The sequence below is a fragment of the Macaca fascicularis genome, chromosome 9 (assembly GCF_037993035.2).
Source record: "Macaca fascicularis isolate 582-1 chromosome 9, T2T-MFA8v1.1".
In the NCBI taxonomy this organism is placed as follows: Eukaryota; Metazoa; Chordata; class Mammalia; order Primates; family Cercopithecidae; genus Macaca; species Macaca fascicularis.
In genome coordinates, this window is record NC_088383.1 from 58357128 (window position 1) to 58377137 (window position 20010).

Below are 20010 nucleotides of genomic sequence, written 5' to 3' on the forward strand. Positions count from 1 at the left end.
ATTGTTTAAGTCCTTTACTGCTGATTTCAGCATCTGGATTATCAGGGGTTTACTTCTACTGTCTGTTTTCTCTTGTTAAGAGTCATGTTTTCCTGCTTCTTTGATTGCCTGGTATTGTTCCTTTAAACATTGTGGATGATACATTATAGAAACTCTGGATTCTGTTATCTTCCTTTGAAGAGTGTTGATGTTTAGTTGTTCTATGTTTTCTTAGATTCTGTATTTGTCTACTAAGCATCAATTAATTACAGGGCCAAACTAACAGCTACTGTTGTATATATCTGCCCTGCAGTCCAATTTCCCTACGTGCCTGAAACATCTTATCACTGGCTGGGCACGGTGGCTCATACCTCAAATCCCAGCACTTTGGGAGGCTGAGGCAGGCGGATCACTTGAGGTCTGCCTGGCCAACATGATGAAACCCCCTCTCTACTAAAAATACAAAAATTAGCTGGGAGTGGTGGCACGCACCTGCACGAGAATTGCTTGAACCCTGGGTGCAGCCTGGATGACACAGTGAGACTCCATCTCTGAAAAAAACAAAAAATTTATCCCAAACTTTCTCCTTAATCCTGAGTGTGTACCCCAACCACCTTCTTTACCTAACTCTCACACAAGCCAGTATTTGCCCTGCCCTAAATTACCCAGGGCCAGTCTCTCAGACAACTGGAGACCAGAGCCCACCAACCCTATCCACACTAGCCAGTACTAAGTTGCTTCCTCTTTGTTGCCTTGCTTTTCCCATGAAAAGCTCAATAAAGGCTCTGGGCCATGCTTTTCTCTAGCTCTTTCTGCCTCTTGACCAACCTGGTGCTTCCTCCCTGTGGTCTCATGGGACATGGTATGTCCCCTTCTCTTAGGAAATATAAGTACTGTAATAAATTATTCCTTCAATGACATGAGCTCTCTGTGTGGTCTTTCAGTCACCTTTAAAATTAAGGCCTGGGCACAAATCATTAGTCTGGCAAGTGACATCACTGGTAAGTTAACTTGATTCTAGAGAATCCTAGTTTCAGGCTGTGTTGGCTGGGTCTATTTCAGTTCTGTCTCTGGTCCTAGAGCACAACCGCTAGTCTTGGTTTCCATAGGAAGCAAGCTGTGCTTACCAAGTATATTAGGGTTCTCCAGAGAAACAGAACCAACAAGACGTGTGTGTGTGTGTGTGTGTGTGTGTGTGTGTATAAAGAGGTTTATTTTAAGGAATTCGCTCACACAATTATGAAGTTGGCAAGTACAACATGCAGTTTGGGCCAGCAGGCTAGAGACCCAGGAGGAGCTGAGGTTGCAGTTCCAGCCTGAAGGCCACAGGCTGCAGAAGTCCTCCTGCTCGGGCTTTGCTTTGTCCGTACCTTCTAATAATTAGATGAATCCCAGCCAAGTTATGGAGGACAATCTGCTTGTTCTATGTTTTCTTAGATTCTGGTGGACTGAAAGTCCACCAACTTAAATGTGAATCTCATTCACAAACACCCTCACAGACACATCCAAAATAATGTTCGACCAAATATCTGGGCACTGTGGCCCAGCCAAGTTGATACATATAATTAAGCGTCACACTGAGTCCTTCTATTAATACTTTGGCAGGATTTAAACTTCAAACTTTGTCTCTCAATGGCAGGACAGCTGCTGAAATCTCTGCTCAGCTCTTTTTAAGCCTTCCAGCTGTTGTTTTCCACTGAGCCCCTTGGCATTTCACTCTGTGCATGCCTAGTTTAGGAGTCAGCCATCAATTTAAGGGGAATTTTGAAGCAGGGTTGGGGTCTCTTCCAAAATCAAAAGGTACTTCCTTTCTGGGATTGCTCCCCTAAATTCTAGCCACTGTGATGGCTTCAAGCCCCAACCTCTGTCTTCCCAGCACAGTAAGATTGTCACATCCTGCTTCAACTCTCTTGTCCTGTATGCAGTATAAACGGGAATGGGTCGTCAGGAGTTGATCTAAATAAATGTGGAGCTCACCTACTTCTTTTCTTTTAAGGGCCAATTACTCACCAGATCCTTCCTTCGAAGCCAAGGTCTAGTGTCTTTTGGCAGCTCTGGTAAATTGTGTTCTCTTGTCTGATCTGTCCTTTTTTTGCTCTGTCTGCTCCCTCCTCCTAGAACACCTATTAAATAAGCACTAGAACTCCTGGATCTTCCCTCCGCATCTCACAACTTCCATTTCACAGAATTGCCTATTGTCTTTCTGCAACTCGCTTTGTGAAAGAGAAAACTGATTTCACAAAATCCAGACAACCAAATGACTGAACACGTGAGCACCTTGTTTGTCCCCATAGACTTCCTGACCCTCCTTCTACTCAGCCGCAGCACTGCACACAGCAATGTCCTTACTCATCCCGGCTTGCCACATGATTTCATGCCTCCAGGCATTGTCATGCCAGGTGCCAGACACCCTGCCAGGTGCCAGATGTCCTGTCTGCTTTTCTGACCAACAAACTCCTTTGTGTCCAGACAGAGATGCTGCTCTGCTGGCCACTGTGATTTTCTCTTTTTCCTGGGATCAAACAGCACCCTGTTCACACTTCAAAAGCAGCACTCACTTACACTGTTTGCCTGTGCTTTCCTCTGTTAAGGCCACATCTATGTCTTCTGTGTTTTTTCCCACCGTGTCTCATACCGTACTTTAGAAGAGGGAACATTTATAGAACACCTACACATTTTGGACACTACTCCAAGTGTTTTATGTGCAATAACTGTTTGGGAGGTCACAGCAACCCTCTAGGGCCATCATCGTCATTACAAATAAGAAAACAAAGATGAAGTTGAGTCACATGTCAAGGGTCACGCACAGATAGTAAGCAATAGGCCAGGAGGAATTAGACCTTAGCCAGCTGGATTACAGTCCACACTCTTAACTGTGAGAAGGAACGATTCCATTCATGAAGGGGCACACTGACCATCATGGTGGGTTGGTAGAGTGCATGCAGCTGTGTCTACAAAAGCTAGGCTACGAGTGCAGATATAATTTACATGAGTAAAGTATCCATAGGGTATAACAGGTGCTTGCCGCCATCCTCTGAGAAGGTTTTCTCCTGTTCCATTGTGTCTTATTTTTGTTTTGAGACCGACTGTTTCTTTACGTTCGTCAGTGCCACTTCCATCCAGACAGAAGGACCCCAGGTCAAGGCCTGACAGGAGGGGCAGGAGCCATCAATGAGAGCAGACCTCAGAAGGCTGACAGAGGGGAGAGGAGCACCATCCACAGCCCCATCCTCTGGATGCTGTGGGAAGAAGTCCACAAAATACTGCCCCTCAGAGTGAGTCGGTAGCAGAGCGCTTGCTGCTGGCTGCAAATACCCCATCAGAACATATTTGGGGTGATTCTTGGACCTGGTTTCAATTTCTTTTCTGCTAGTCAGCAGTTGTGCTTGACTCACAATTTGTTGCCATCTCCTGAATTAAACTCAGGAAACAGGATAAAGATCAGAACCACATTGTAAAAGCTTCCTTATGGTTCCTTTTTTGCTAAGATAAATAATGAGCAGCTCTGATCCACCTCTCTTGAGAGCTCAGAGCACACTACCAGGAGCTCCTATCTGCAGAGTGAGCACAGGCAACTGGTGATCTCTTGATAAGGAAAGACAGCAGTGTCCAATCTACCCTGCCTTGCACGGAGCCCCAGGTGCTCGCCCAGACTATGTTGCTACCTAAAGCACATGGTAATTGCGTGATGCTAACCAAAGCAGCCCCTCACTCATTAGAAACATCTGCTTTGCATTATTTACACAGCAAAAGTTTTCCTCTTTACTGAGCCTACCCAGTTCAAACTTAAGTGGGATTTGCCAGCTATCTGGCTAATTTTATGAGCAATAATAAAGATTAGTGAACACTTGGTGTTTGTATAATTACAATCAATTTTATGTTAAACTTAGCTTAAAAGAAATTTATCTTCATGAGAAAAATAGACAGACTTTAGTGAGGACCAATCTACAAAATGCCTGACCAGAGTTCTTCAAAACTGTCAAGGTCGTCAAAATCAAGGAAAGTTTCAGAGATTTTCACAACCAAGAGGAGCCTAAGGCGACGCTGTGACTAAATGTCATGCGGTGGTCTGGATGGGGTCTTAGACCAGAAAAAGGATACTAGATAAAAACAGGAAATGCAAATAATGTGTAGATCTTAGTCAATAATAATGTATCAATATTGGCTCATTAAATTGTGACAAGTGTGCCATACCAATGAAAGATGTTAATAACAGGGGAGGCCAGGTGTGGAGCATTCAAGAACTCTCTCAACTATGCTCTCAACTTTTGGGTGAGTTTAAAACTGTTCTAAAATTAAAACTTTATTTAAAAATATATAACAAGGCTGGGCACAGTGTCTCATGCCTGTAATCCCAGCACTTTGGGAGGTTGGGACAGGAGGGTTGCTTGAGCACAGGAGTTCGAGACCAGCCTAGGCCACATGATAAAACCCTGTTTCTACAACACATACAAAAATTAGTGGCACACGCCTGTAGTCTCAGTGAGTCAGATGGATGAAGTGGGAAGATCACCTGAGCCCGGGGAGGTCAAGGGTGCAGTGAATCGTGATTGTGAAAAAGAACTCCAGCCAGGTGACAGACTGAGACCCTGTCTCAAAAAAAAACAAACAAACAAAAACCTATACATATACATATACATATGTAAATTAAGAATGAAACAAAAACTTCCATAATCTCACCTTCTTTGAATTTTGGAATTGTGTAAAAGTTGCCTGAAACCGATGAGAAGTAATAGCTCATGTTTACCAAGTGCTGACTACATGTCAGTGTGCTAAGAACTTTACACACGTTACTCATTTAATTCTCACAAAAAATAGGAGCAGGTACAACCATTAGCCTATTGTACAGATGTAGAAACTGAGGCATAGCACCATTAAATAATTTATCCAGCTCAGAAAGCAGCATTTTGTTATACAGCTCATGTAGTCTACCACTGCTCTGTACTGCACAGAGCGGAGCCACAAATGAAGAGACAGTCATGAGTCCATTAAAATTCCAGGACCGTGAACACTGGGACATAGGATATGCTGCTAAGGGGGGCTGGGACATTCAAGGCCTGAGTGACTTCTCCGCATCTGTATACACGGCCTGGGAGATGTGCCACTTATTTGTCATCTGATGATAATGTACTCATAAAAAATCATATTCTTTGAAGGATGATTAATTCATTTGACAAATCTGAGATTAAGACAAATGACTTAGAACGGAAAGAATCAGTCATAGCCTGGACCTGGCCCTGTATGGACTTCCTATCACAGGCCACTACCCCTTCTGGCTGCATCTTCGGGTCTGCCCAGTTCAGCCTCTCTCTGTCTAAGCAGCCAACCTGCACACTCCATCTCAGGGGAAAGGAGCCTCCAAGCTGGCTCTCCCCATCTTCTCTCATAAATCCCAGAGCACGTTCTAGAATAATCGTTGACACATGCTTTTAACCCCGATTTGCAGGTTTGTACACCTGTAGAAAGGTGAGATTCACTCTCTCCAAATGCAGCCCATCCTTGCCTCCCCAGTAGCCTAGGAGACCCAAGACCCAGTTGCAGAGCTCTCTAAGGCCATTGCTCCTCAGGCTCTCCACATCCTAGCCAATGACTCCCGAACCTAGGGTTGTGCTGAACTCCCTCTGCCTCCCTTACAGATTGATCCACCAGCAAGTCTTGGCATCTCTTCCCCTAAGGTCTATCCCAACCCCCACCCCCACCCCCAATTCTCTGCCTCTTTGCTGCCAGCACTTTACCTGGGCCATGCTCACTTCCTGCTTGGACTGCAGCATGGATGCTGCAGGGACTCTAGAGGATGCAGAGGGATGCTGGCATGCCGTGACTCATTTGAAAATCACAATAGCAGTGATATTTTTATTTCCAACTGCCTAGCTCATCTGCCTCTCAGCTGTTTCCCAACTTTGATGATGAAAAGGTTGCATCTTCAGGTTCTGTTCAGCTCAGCTTCCCTCTGTCTAAGCAACCCTGCCGGCTTAGAAAGGAGTTTTATTAATTCCTCCAAACCTGCATTTATTTCCTAAAATTGCATGATATGTGTACTTTTAACACACAGAGGAGGACACCCATACATACACATATTTAATTGTTTATGTATTAATTTGTATAGATTCAATGTAAACACGCTTAATTTACAGATATATAGACTGATACATATATAGATGATTTTTAATTTGTTGACCTTGCCAGTTAACCCTCTCCCATCTCACCTTCCCCTCCTTCCCATACTGAATCCTGGAGGCCCCAAACCACTGCCACTTCATTAGATCCTGGCTGGCTGCAGCCATCTGTGACCTGCTTTCCTGTGCAGGATGACTCTTCCTCCTGACATCTGAGAACCATTTGTCCCCTTCCATTTGGGTCTGATGTTCTCCATGCTTGGCGGGCTGTGGTGGGGGAAGCTGTATGTGTCCTGGGGTCCCAGAACTTACAAGGCTGGGAGGATGGGGCTTAGCCCAGACTCTGGCCTCTGCTAGTATACTGTCAAACCATGGGTGAGGCAACCATGCTGGAATGGCCCTGACTCAAGAAGCTACACTGCAGACCCAATGGCTTGTTAGGACTCCTTTCAGTCACTTCCAAGAGCTACTGCCCATTGGACCCTGTGTCCCCAGGAGTTGCTCTTATGGAGAGGAGCTGTCGAGGGGGGCTTCAGAGAGCTTCCAATAGGACTAGAAGGCCATCTAGAAGGAAGATATTAAGCTTGGGTTTGGAGTGTAAGCCAGGGAGACCTCAATGTCAGGGCCTCCTGCCCATTGGCCTCCCATATGATGTCGGCCTTTATGACCCAAGGAGAGGACGCTGGCCTTCAGCATAATTCTCTCTGTTCTTCACTTGGGAAACTTTGTGTGGGGCTAAAACCAAACCAGAGTGCAGTGGTGGTGTTAGGAAAATATGTCATGAGGTGGGGTCGGGGAGAGAACACCAAGGTTTTGCTGTATGTACAGAAGGTAAAACGATGGCTGAGAGTCCAGGAGCATTCACCTTCAGTTCACAAGTGTTTCTGCCATTCACAAACCAGATGTCTTAATTAAAATGCTGCTAAAGGAAGCAAATCAATTAGCAGATCCCATACAAGATGGTTTATTTTATCTTACACACAGAAAATTGCTTATGAGTATCACGTTACCACTCTTGGTTATCAGTTAACAAAGGCTGCTAATGAACAGCATCGTTATCAAGTTGCATAAGAGACGCCCTGGGAGTCAGGCAAATTATGACAACACAGCACTTTGTTCTGAAATACAGATCATCTTTCATCACACATGAAGAAGGCAGCCCAGTCCAAAAGATTTCCTGGAAAGTGGAAAAGCAAAGAAAATTCCGTGATGTGATCCCAGAAACACAGGGTTAATATTACAAGGGAGAGAAATGCTCATGGGGCCTTAGCCTGATGGCAACTGTAGAATGACGTGGCTTTCCTGAGCCTCCACCAGTCATGTCTTTTATGCAACAGCCATGCACATTGTAATAATAACCACAAAATAATTTATATAAGGAGAAAAAATAATAACTGACATTCATGGCCCTCTACAAGGCACAGTATCTGCTTTCTTATTTGGTCCTTTGTTGGTTCCGTCCTTTGAAGGTCTGAGAGCAGCAGGCCCATTCCATGAATGCCAAAGCCCTTCCTCCCTCACCAGCCCAGCCTGCCATTTCCCCTCCAGAAGGCCAGTGTTCATCATCGATAGGGCTGGAGACCATCCTGGAGACCCCATGTTTCAGGACTCCCGAATCTTCACAGAGTTCATCTTTAAGAAGGGATCCTCTGGCAGCTAAGAGGTGAAGCTAATCGTTCTACAAAGTATTGCCTAACTGATGAGAAGATGGCAGTGCATAGGAAGCTGTGTGTTGGGTCCTATTCCCCTTTTCATGAGCCATTTTCTGTAGTAGATTTCACGGACATGGACACCATGCCCTCGTGGAAGCATGAACAGCTCCAACACAGGGTGAAGTTTTTGGTGTCCACCTTTTCCTACTGCAGGCTAAAGCACTCAAGGCTTCCTCTGTGCAGTCCGCTTCTTCCAGAAGAGGCGTGATAGTTTCCTTCAGGACAGAGGCACTGTATAGTCTATTCCTTCTATTATTTACCTCCAATATTCAGTCCATGTGAAAGTTCATTACCAGCCTTGGGTTTTCGAATGCAGAACATCCTGAGACGTTAACCGTGGGCCGCTGTCCACAGAGCTAGAATCCCTCTTCACATCACTGCTCACCTACAGCTCAATCACCTGTGCATCTCTGGAAAGGAAGAGAACCACCTGGAAGACTTATTGAGAGGGCAACTATGCTCTAATTATTGCATGTGTTCATGCAACTCACACAATTAAACAGGTAAAAAAGCTCATCAGCAAAGCCTGCAAGGTGGAACACTTCCTTGTGCAACATAGAAAGGAACCTGAAGGCCAGTGGCTTCTGGGTAAAGGGGAGAGCTCAACCTGGAAGTTGTTTTCTGCCTGCCAAACCCAAGGCAAACAAAACTTCATCCACTTTGACGACAAAAAGAGAAATCATTCCTCGAGGTTAATAGGCATATTTTGGGAAACTTGTCGCTTTCTGTAGTTGGTGAATTTGCATAGATCTGGGCAGATGCTACCAGGAACAAGGTAGATAGACCTATGAGAATGGAACTGGAAAATAATGCCTTCACATCTGAACTGCAAGCTGTTACAGAGGGTGAGACTTCTCCATACTTGGTGTACCAGCTTTGATGGAAGGGAAGGACGGCATAGGTGTCTAAAAAGGGGAACATGGAAGAGAAGACGAGTCAACAAACCAGACTCTGATACAACAGAACTTGGGCTGAAAGTAGGACGCAGACCCTTCTAAGGAACTCACTTATACCTCCATGCGTTAAGACCAAATTCACACCCTCACTGTAGTTTCACATAGACATCTGGAATATAATAGAATGGTATATATGTTTACATTGAATGATGCGAAATTGTTTATGACTTTCCATTGTGCATATTCAGTCACAATCTCCTGACAGCTAAGATCTCCCCATGAGAGATGGGGCAGCAACAGCAGGAAAGCGGGATAGATGTGGGACAAGCCACATCAAAGGCCATAAAACAGACAGACAAAACAGACAAAAACTTGACTACCCCCTATTTGAGGACCAAGGACACAGGTCATGGTCAGGGATATAGAGCTTGATGGTAGTAGAACCAACATTAAAGACAAGAAAGACACTGGAAACCAGCAAGATATGGTAAGAGGAAGTGGCGAGGAAAGTAAAGGAAGGGATTCCATGCAAGGGCCTCAAAGGCCGTCAGGGTTTTCTTTCTCCTTTAAAAGACGGAAGGTCCAGAGGAACATGGGGTTTAGAGGACCAGAGGCTGAGCAGAGGGTTCATCCTTCCTACTGTCTTTAACAAGCCCTGCATTAAAAGGCCCCATCAGGTGTTGATAAGGAAGGGATCTAAAGAAGCTGGGGTTAGCCAGGTTTGCACTTGAGATACCAGTACTCAGAGTGGATGGGCAGCCCAAGAGAGCAGCCTCCTCCTGCCCCTGGCTGCCCTGAACAGAAGAAGGGACACTGCTGAGCTACCTCATGGATGAAGTTGCTCTCTGACAGGTAGCGATACCTCTGCAGATGGGTGTGTCACCAGCCACCAGAGAGCCAGGCACAATCTGGAGAAAACAAGGTAAGGCTGGCAGAGTCTGGGGTAGCATCTGCTGGCTGGACTAGTAGGTGAATTAGGCTGCATGGTACTCCAGGCTGGCATCATGAGAAAGAGCAAGAGTGTTGCATACCCTACAATTTAGTGGCTACAGACCCAAATCTTTGACCACATCCTCCAAGAATCACATAGACCAACAAGGAGAGAAGAACAAAAAAAACAACAAAAGTGAAACTAATAATGAGGGTGCCTATACATTCTGGTTAGCCCCAGGGTTCATCTCTTTAGGATACATTTATGCCTGCTAATACTGAAAAAAATCTTTAGCAAAATCCAACACACATTTCTGATTTTTAAAACTCAGTAAAATAGGAACTGATGAATGCTCCTCAACATGGTAAGATATGTGTGCTTCAGCCCTAGAGCCAGCATCTTACTTGATGGACACCACTAGTGGATTTCCCATCAAAGTCTGTCAGAGGCATGTTGTATGCACAATTTTCCCACTATTATTTAACATTGGTGTTTTTAGTCAATGCAATCGGAGAGGAGAAAACAATTAGAGGCATAGCAATTGGTAAAGAAGAACTATATTTTGGCAGATGACATAATATCGCAAAAACTCAAGGGACAGAGGAGAAAACAGAGAAAAATAATAAAAGAATTCAACAAGCATTCTCACCCTCTGTAACAGCTTGTAGTTCAGATGTGAAGGCATTATTTTCCAGTTCCATTCTCATAGGTCTATCTACCTTGTTCCTTTTAGCATCTGCCCAGATCTGTACAGATCTGTGCAAATTCACCAACTACAGAAAGTGACAAGTTTCCCAAAATATGCCTATTAACCTCGAGGAATGACTTCTCTTTTTATCATCAAAGTGGATGAAGTTTTGTTTGCCTTGGATTTGGCAGGCAACAAGGCAACTCCTATAATGTTAACATAATCCCCCAAAATCAAAATACAATCAAAGACCTGGTAGGCGACATCATGACAAAAACTCTATTTTGAAAGCAGCAAAGGCAAAATACTTATGAATAAATATAACAAAATATATGACAATCTTATAAGAGTAAAATCTGAAAACTCTCCTGAAACACACAAAACAGTAACACACAAAATCAGATAACTTTTTATGAAAAAAATTACCTCTTTTCCGTGGAGAACAACTTAACATCGTAAAGAAGTAAATCGTTGTTAACTCAATATGTAAATGTAATGCAATCCCAATCTAAATACCAAGATGTTTGCTTCTTTTTTTCTGTGTGTTATTTTTACTTTATTTGCTTTGGTCTATACAAAAACCTGGTAGCCAAAAACACAAAGCAATCGTCATAAAACTCTCCACTGGGACCTCCCCCAGCCCCCACACCATGAAAGATTTCTGTTTCTGTGGAAAGATTCTGAAGTTGATTCCGAAGTTCATACGGAAAAATAAATATGCAAGAATAGCTGGAATAAACTAGCAAGAATATCCCCTGCAAAGGAAGCATAATGTGTGCGGGTGGAGGGAACCAGGCCCATCAGAAGGTAGAGCACATCCGGAAGCCTCTCTAGGTTCAGCCTCTCTAGGAAGCCCTCAGCACATGAATAACCACAAATGCCAATGGAGAATAAAGTCTAGAAATACCCTAGTACATACAGAAATTTAGAACATTATAAAAGTGGCAAATGAAACACGGGTGAAATAGGGTGGATTTAAAAAATAGTATTGGAATAAATCAATTGCCATTTGGGAAAAAAACAAAATTGGATCTGTAACTCACACCACACACCAGAATAAATGCCAAATGGATCAGACATCTGAGTAAGTAATAAAACCATCCAAGTGCTGGAAAAAGTATATATGCCCAGATGTATACATCTATATGTAAACATTTTCTAATTTTATTTTTAAAAATGTGTGTCTATATAAAAGTGTTTTTAATTAAATATATTTTTGTAACAGTATCACAGAAAGAATAAACCAGGAATTATTGAAAATGGCAACTTCAAAGCAGTAGGTAGGAACACGGTGGAGTGAAGTTACAAAAGAAACACTTCTCCGAGTTTATCTGTTTATATAGTTTATCTCTGAATCGTGTACATGACACACATGTATCTCTGTTTACAAAACTATGTAAATTAAAATTTTAAAAGATTAAAACAGGAAATAGTAAAATAGAATACACACTAAAACAAATGTTTCTGATCCAATTGATAACATAACCACACAGAGAATATAATTAATTTCATTTGAACACAATACTCTGGCTGTACATACCTAGAGGGCTAAAGCCACTGCAAAGAAATGTGCAAGTTTACAGAGCAGGTCTACCGCTGTATAGTGCTCTAATTTCTGGAGGTATTTTGTGTGTATTATAGAATAGAGAAAATGAGTAAAAATATTATGTGGTTGAAAAGCAGGGTTTTTACTTTGGAGAAGGCAATCTAGACATATGGAATAGGGAAAGCTTAGAAAAAATCTTATGATACTGAGTTTGTAATTTAAATGCACATTTCCTGACTCTGTCCATTGAAAGGGCCTAGAATCAATGACACCTCAGTAGCCCTGAGCACACATTGTGCCCAGATCTTAGTTTCTAAAAATCATTCCATAGTAAAAATTAAAATAAAATAAAATAAAATAAAAGAGAGAGAGAGAGAGAGAGAGAGAGAGAGAGAGAGAGAGAGAAACAGGGACCCTTGGGAAAATTAGACCTTTGTGCTACTCTTGGGAACAAGACAAGGTGAGTCTCAGATGTTGTGTTGTCAGAAGTCTAGCATGTGCTCAAAGACTAATGAGGTTCTGTCTGAAGGACACAGGGGCCCCCAAGAAGTGACTTGCACAAGCCAAACTTGCAACAATTTGGGCATCAGAAAGAATCATGATGGTAATGGATTAAAATGCATTGAAGTTCACAGTAATAATCCTCAACAAAAGAAAAAGGAGAAAGGGGAGATAGAATAAAAAGGCTTTCTTCTAGATGAATGTCAGCTATTAGATATAGAAGAAATGCTGGAATCAGAAAGTCAATATTTTGTAATCACCAATGGCAATAACTGCTTCAAGCAGGATCATGAATAGACTAAAATCATTAGGTGAGGAATTGTTGGGGGTCGGGATATTCACATAGTGTCAAAGTGCCTCCCTTTGTATTATTCATTCATTTCAGAGGGGAAAATTCTAATTTCCACAAATATAGAAATCTAGTGGTCACTCCCTTAACCAAGCAAACGAAGCATCACCAACAGTGATGCAATACAATGAAATGTACACAACATCACCTTGTGGTATTTCCGACCAAAAACTTCAATCTGAATCCACTCAGGAGAAAACAATCAGACAAATCCAGAAAATGGGACATTGTGTAAGACAACGGGGTTTAGGGACTTCTCAATCAACAATGTCATAAAGATAAAAAGCAGAGGGGCTGTTCAACACTGAAAGAGACTTTAAAAAAGATAAAATAAATACAAATATATTTTCTGGATTGGAAAATAGCACAAAAAAATAGAGCAATAAAAGATACTTCTGAAATAACCAGAGAAATTTAAATATGGACTATATAATAGATGATATTAAATTAGCATTAATTTTCTTAGGAGTGGTCATTGTATTGTGATTACACACAATAGGAGACACAATGGTGCTGTATTCAGGGGTGAAATATCATGGTATCTATACTAATTTGCAAGTAGATCAGTCAAAAATGCTTATGTTCACAGAGATAAAGCAAAGGGGGCACCATGTCAATGAGTGACCCTAGGTGAACGGTGTATATATTTTGATTGTCCCGTTCTTTCAACTTTTCTTTGGATTTGAAATTTTTTCATAAAGCAGGAGAGTGAGAGAAAGATCAAGAGATCGCCCCAGGACTGTGTGACCATCCTGGGCTGGTCAGACAGGGAGCAAATTCTCAGTGGGTTTGGCACATTCATGGCGCATGAAGTGAGGAAAAAGCTGGGGAAGGTGGATTGTGGAATAATGATTCTCAAAACCCTGGTGAAGATGCCTTCATTCCTAGGAGTCTTCATTCATAGGCTCATTCAATCAGGGGTCCAAGATCCTGTCCCCTTCTGCAGACTGGCCCTCCACATACGGGCTTCGTCCACTCCAAGACCCCAAAGCAGCACTGAGATGCAAATACCCAGCCAAACTGATAGCACAATGACACGAAGAGATGTCTGGGAATTTTTTTCACCAAATGGACTAAATTGGCTAATTATTAGATTGGACACTATCATAGGATAGGTCTTGGAGAATGAAAAACAGCTTACCTATCCTGTTAAAACTCTGTTTTCTCAGCTCTAACTGGGCAAATGCCCCACAGCTTCACTTTAAATCTTGCCAAGTACCAGCACGTCCCAAGGTGATGCTGATTCCTGGTCTCACAGCTGTCCTGGCATAAGGGCTCCTGGCCATGGCCATCATTGCCCCTCCCGCGTGGCCAGGGTGAGGGAGAGGCCTTGCCGAAAACCCATGCAGCCCCACAGGGCAGAGACTGCCTGTCCTCATTTTAAGGACAAGTGATCACTCTTACAACTCACCTTTCGAAGAAATTGTGGTTTCTCCTGCAAAAGAAAATAAAAGTATGTTTATTGCCTAAGCCTTAGATGACAGAAAGACAGTGCAAAGCTTGCTGCAGGAGAGTGGCTTGCTTGTCATTAGCTTGCTCTTTTGGGTCTGACTGCCTCATGACTCAGCCTGACTCCATCTAGTGTTAGTTTTGGAAACTCGAATCCTGCTTCTCTCTGAAAGTCCCTCTATTTGCAGAGGAGCTCTGTTACGACACCTGCCAAGAACAGCTCCCTGTACGTGGTGAGGGCAATGTATTATCAGGGGCATGAACTCCCATCCAGCCATTGCTTCCCAGCCCTGCTCTCTCCTGGCCTTTATTTCTTGCCTCCCTCACCCACCTGCTTCCTCTAGCATCCCTTCATGTTTTTTCATGAACTTTGCTTTCAAAAAGTTCATTGTTGAATAACTATTGGAGCCATCTTTCCTGGATTATGAAAAATGCCTTCTATAGCCCTGATGGCTCAAAATAACCCAGAACTTCCAAAAAACACATATAACAGAGATGCTCTTCTTAGATGATCATGCAAAAGAACATAAAAAGCACAGTAACTGCTCATTCAGCAGTGTTTTCAAATGGGTCTGTGTTGTATTGCTCACAGCAGCATCTTCCCACACAGACGTATGTGTGTCAGAGTCCATCATGAATGACTACACGCACATACACACACATATACACAGGCACTACATGCACACACACACATATGTGTGCACACACATACAACAGGATTAAGGATCAGGTTTTGTGGAATTTCATTCTATGTCAAGTCCACGGCTAAGATGTCCCTGAAGCATGGTCTGGTTCAAGGTCTGGCGATTTGCAAAGCAAAGTGCCTTAACTCAAAGTCCCCGTCAATGTGTGCCAGGAGTTCGGATGGTCAAGGTAGCGTCCCTGTGCTGGGTGGAGCTCCAGCACTTTAGAGCCCTCCCTGTGGTGAGAAGGTCACTGGGCTAGAATCCCCACACGTTTCAATATTCCTAACCACAGGGCCTGAGCTGGCCACAGCAGCCTGTGTCCTCCGCCTGGGTACCTAAGCACCCAACAGAGGGCCCCTGAGGCCATGTGGTGCCAGAGTCTTCGCCATGGCCAACACAGCCCATCCATTCAAAAGAGACTCCTCCTGTACTCCTCACCACAGAGGCTACCTGGACCCACAAAGGCAACAAAGGTTCTAGGGAGTCAATCCTTCTTGCCCTTCCAGACTCAATCTAGCCTCCTCATGTCCTCCAAGAGCCCTGTGTGAAAACTCTTATTATGGTCAGTCCACCCTGATTCCACGGTGGGAGAGGCTGACTCAGCGCCCAACCCACAGTCATCCGAGTGCTGCCCTTGGGTCAGTGGGGACTGGGACACCCTCCTGGCCAGGTGCTACAGCTGCATGCTCAGGAGAACCTGTGATTGTGCCAACCCCCCTAGGGCTAGAAGAACACAGAGCTGCCCCAGGGTGAAAGCCTCTTAGGGTGAAGGGAAGGGAGGGGTGTGAAGAGGTGGCCAGCACGGAACTCCACTCTCCCGCATCAGTGGATTTGGGGGCACTGGGAGCTGTTCGGCATGTTTCTTCTATAAAAAGGAATGTGACAACTTCAGCTAATGTGGGTCTGGGTGTGTGTGAATATGTGTGTGTGTGTGTGTGTGTGTGTGTGAGAGAGAGAGAGAGAGAGAGAAATGGGACACATGGCATCTCTGGTCCCTCAACCTGAAATATCTCCAATTCCACCACACATTTCCAAAACCCACTCAAGCTGGTTACATGCCCTGAGTGCACAGAATGTGACATGGCCAGCAAGAGGAATGCTGTGTGGCCACCAGGTCCTGGAGACTTCACAGGCCCACTCAACCTAAGTTGACCATACATCTGTTTCCCTAGGATAGTCCAGGCTCACACCCATCATCCTGGTGTAACTTTTACAGAGTCTCTTCTCACTCTCACACAGTCCTGTCTTGGATGATAAGTTATATCCCCTGTTTTCTCCAGCCCAGGACCCAGTGGACTGACACAAACTTGGGGTCGGGGGGATGACATGGGAGGGGACAGAGAGAAGGAGAGTGAGAGTCAGAAACAGAAGGAGAGATGGAATGCTGGGAGACAGAGTTGATGAAACTTGCTTTAATGCTTCGCAATCAGAAACCACTGCTGAAAACTACAATATCTGAGGGAGGAGAAATCCTCACAAAAAAAAAAAAAAAAAGAACTTCTCAAGACAATCCATGTCCAGCTCATCCCAAGGGCATGACTCCATGAGGGCTGATGAGTGATGACCTGCAGCCACAGTGCACCATGCGTTCATCCCTCATGCAGCCATTAATCCATCTGCTCCTTCAATAGACACTGCTTGGAAGTTACCCAGTCCCAGGTCCCATGGAAGAACTGGAGGGTGAGACTGGGCTCTGGGTACTTTCTAAAAGCCATTATCCCTGTGTCAGCCCAGGCCTCTGTCCTAAATGCCAGCCACTTACTAGACATCTCCTCTACGTGGAAGTGTCCAGAAACCTTCGGTTCACCATGTTAAAAAAAAATATCATCTCAATCAGCTCACTGCCCAAAGCTGCTCCTCACCAACTTCCCAAAGGGCACCAGCTCAGAGAAAACTCTGAGCTGTTCTAGATTCTTTTCTCTCCTCCAGTGGCTGTCTCAGTCCTTCATCCCAGGTCCCTGGGCCAGCTCTTCCTTAACTTTGTTCCCATCTTTTATTTTCTCCATTGCCTCCACCCGGACTTACTCCAGCAGGGCTTTGCACCAGGCCTGTGTCTTTGTCCGGGCTTCCAACACATCTTCCTGGCTGCAGCTGGGCCCTCCTCCATGCTACCAGATAACAAAAAATTATTCTATCCCTCCCCTGCTTAGAATCCATCAGTAGGCGACCAGAAGTTTCAGGATAAATTTCAGACTCCATTGCTTAGCACCAGCTCCTCTGACTGTACATGCGTAGAAACTACTTATCTCTCCAGCCCTTCCTTCCACATCGTCACATGAAACACTTACTTCTGCCACATGGCATGTTTGTCAGCTGCAGGTTTTACCCATGATGCTTACATATGCTAGGGTTCCCTCTGCCTTCTTGAGCTTCTCTTAGTCCTTCCGCATGTAACCTGAGGCTCCCCTGCACCTCCTAGTGGCTATGCAGCCCTCTGCACCCCCAAGACACAAGGCAACACACACATAGCCTGCCATAGCCCTCCCGGGACTCCCACCCTCACTGTGCAGCCACCACCTGAGACCTGCCTGTCTCTCCTGTAGACTGAAGGAGATTGTCCTACTTCTCTCTCCTTGACCCCCAGCACCTAGCCCATGGCCTCATGTTCATTTATTTATTCATTCATTCAACACATATGCAAGTATCCACTTTGTCCCTGGCACTGTGCTAAGTGCTGGGCTACAGAAGTGAAAAGGAAGACCCTACCTGCCCGGAGCTTACATTTTAGAAAGAAATCCATACAAAATAGACAAATCAATATATCATATAGCATCAACTAGTGCAGAGAATTATAAAGAAAACTGAAGCCAAGCAAAGAGAAGAGAATGGTGGCTGGAGTCGAGAGGGGATTGTACTTTAAATAGGCCCTCTATGATGTAGTGGTGACACTGAAGCAGGGATTTGAATGAAAAGAGAGGTGAGGCTTGCAGCTTTCCAGCAAAGAGCATTCCAATGACAGAAAACAGCAAATACAAAGGTCCTGAGGCAGGACCATCCCTGAGGACATGGGCTCTGTGCAGAAGAGCAGGGTACTTTGATGCCAGCAGAGAAGCCTGGAAACCTGGAACAAACCACATGTGACCTCCCAAGTGACAGGGGCTGGAGGCCTCATTCTGAGTGTCAGAGGTATGCACTGAAGGGGTCTGAGTGGAGGTGGAACAGGATCTAATCCAGGCTGTGCAGAGGCGAGCCCTAGTTCCTTTGACGACTGTATCCTGTGGCCCTCACTCTTGTGACACCTGCCCACTCGTCCAGAGGAGGAGAGAGTGTAAGGAGGGTGCCATGAGGTGAATTCTAGTCACCTAGAAAGCATGCCAGAATGCAGAGAAGGCTGGGGATGACAGGCAAGGGAGTGGCATGGCCAAGACAGGAGAGAACACGATACCCCTCCCTGACTATGTGGGCAGTGACCTTACCTTGGGGCTCTCTTCTTTAGCGGGATGGTGTCTAAACAGAGAAAGCCGGGCATTAGGAAGGGGGTCCTGTGACAAGAGGTGCAGAGCGTTCCCTAGAACTTTCACCTCCCTCTCCTGGGTCCTCTCATTCATGATGCCCTTGAGAGATCCGGGGCCTGGCTGCCATGTGATGAAGAGGCTGTTTCCTCCCCTTATTTGTGGGGATACACAAGGATAAGCAAACTCAAGGATAAGCAAACTCCCATGGCCTATTAAGCCCCTCGGGTGATGCACACCCCAGCATCTTGGGAAGCCTCCTCCTCTCCTGGCCCAGACCAGCCCCTTCTGTTTATCTTCACGGATCATAATCACATCTTCCAGAAAGACAGTGAGGCTCTGTTCTCCCCAGAAGCACCCCGTGGAAAACTGCACCATCATTGCACTGAGCCATCTAATACAACAGAGGATGAGTTTGGGGGTGATACCCTGAGAGAAGGGATGCAAATCAACACTGCATTTTGGGTGCCAAGGAGGCGGAGGACTGTGCCAGGGTGCACATCAGCCAGCTCAGTTTCTATCTGAGGGGCTACTCAGTACTGTTTTGAGAAGGACTTTCCCAATTTATGAAAAAAAATGCATCGTGACCCACACAGTCAACAGAACCTCCCACCATCCACCCACACTTACGACCAACCTCACTGCCTCCTGGCACTGGGTTTATTTGATCTCATCATTTGGATGAGAGAACAGAAATTTCTGTGTGAAGCCAATTTTAGTTCCTCTCCCACCTTTCTCCAGGAAATGTGATTCTCAGGACTGCCAAGAGCAACAGAAAGGAAAGGTACAGAGGGAAAGAGTCACAGAAAGACAGAGAGATGGAAAGAGAAACAGAAAAAGGAACACAAATAGACAGAGAGAGAAAGACAGAAGAAAGAGAAACAGAGGCAAAGACATAGTAAGAGAGACAGAAACCTGGAGAGGTCACTGCCTTCCTTTACAGCCTGTTGGGCTCTGCGCTTGTGGGTTCGTTCTTGCTGTAGCCAGCATCACAGAGTGGCCCTCGGTGCCTGGCTTCGTCGGGCAGAGCCAGGCCTGAGCACCGCATCCCTCACCATTGAGGCCTCCAGGTGTGCTTTTCAGGTCGGAAGAGTCGTCGTCAAATAAGTGCCTCCTGATCATGCAGATCTTCAGGGCCAGGAAGCTGGCAGATACAGCAATGCCCACAGCAGTCCCGATGAGGGCGTACTTGAAATCTGAAACTCAGGAAGGAATTGAACACCGGGTTTCAGTCACCTGCAGCTCCCTCTACATTCCAGATGAGGTCCAAAGCACGCATGTGGCCCTTAACACGCCATCTCCCACTGGCTGAGGCCAGCCTCACCTTCCACTCTCCCAGGAGTCACTTTGCTCCCAGCCTCTGCCTGCACCACATCCCCTCCTTCAGAAGCACCATCCCTGGTTCCTTCAGCTGTGGGAATTGTTCCCACCTTTCAACGCTCCCTGAAGCTCACCTGGCTACCTGCCCCAAATGGTGAGTTGCTCATTTCTCTGGCCGCCTGAGCCTCCTAGCCCTTCCACACCGATCCCTTCGTTAATTCATCCACTCATCTATTGGGTGTGTGTTAATTGCCTGCTCTATGGTGAGCAATGCAGGAGAATGGATAAGGCCTATCTGGCCTTTGAGGAGCCTGCAGTCAGCTGGGGAGGGCAGGGAAGGAGCTCATGACGGGAGAGGCTGGGTTGGCTTGGAATCATGGGCATC

At 45.1% G+C, this 20010-nt stretch overlaps 1 protein-coding gene across 23 annotated transcripts in view; it reads right to left on the reverse strand.

Moving 5' to 3' along the window:
* Positions 1–7043: 7043 nt before the first annotated feature.
* TMEM273 (transmembrane protein 273) overlaps positions 7044–20010 on the reverse strand; it is a 33723-nt gene continuing 20756 nt past the window's right edge. The window contains exons 3-7 of one of the 23 annotated variants that reach the window (XM_065520719.2): positions 19361–19501; positions 18270–18300; positions 17709–17865; positions 14130–14153; positions 8362–8568 (exon numbers count right to left, since the gene is read on the reverse strand). In XM_065520719.2, coding sequence (XP_065376791.1) covers positions 8500–8568; positions 14130–14153; positions 17709–17865; positions 18270–18300; positions 19361–19501 — 422 coding nt within the window. In that variant the 3' untranslated portion in view covers positions 8362–8499. Of the gene's footprint in view, positions 8713–10742; positions 10905–14129; positions 14154–17708; positions 17866–18269; positions 18827–19220; positions 19508–20010 lie in introns of those variants that run through there. The other 22 variants (XR_006700862.2, XR_010577954.1, XM_005565149.4 and 19 more) reach the window with 22 other exon arrangements.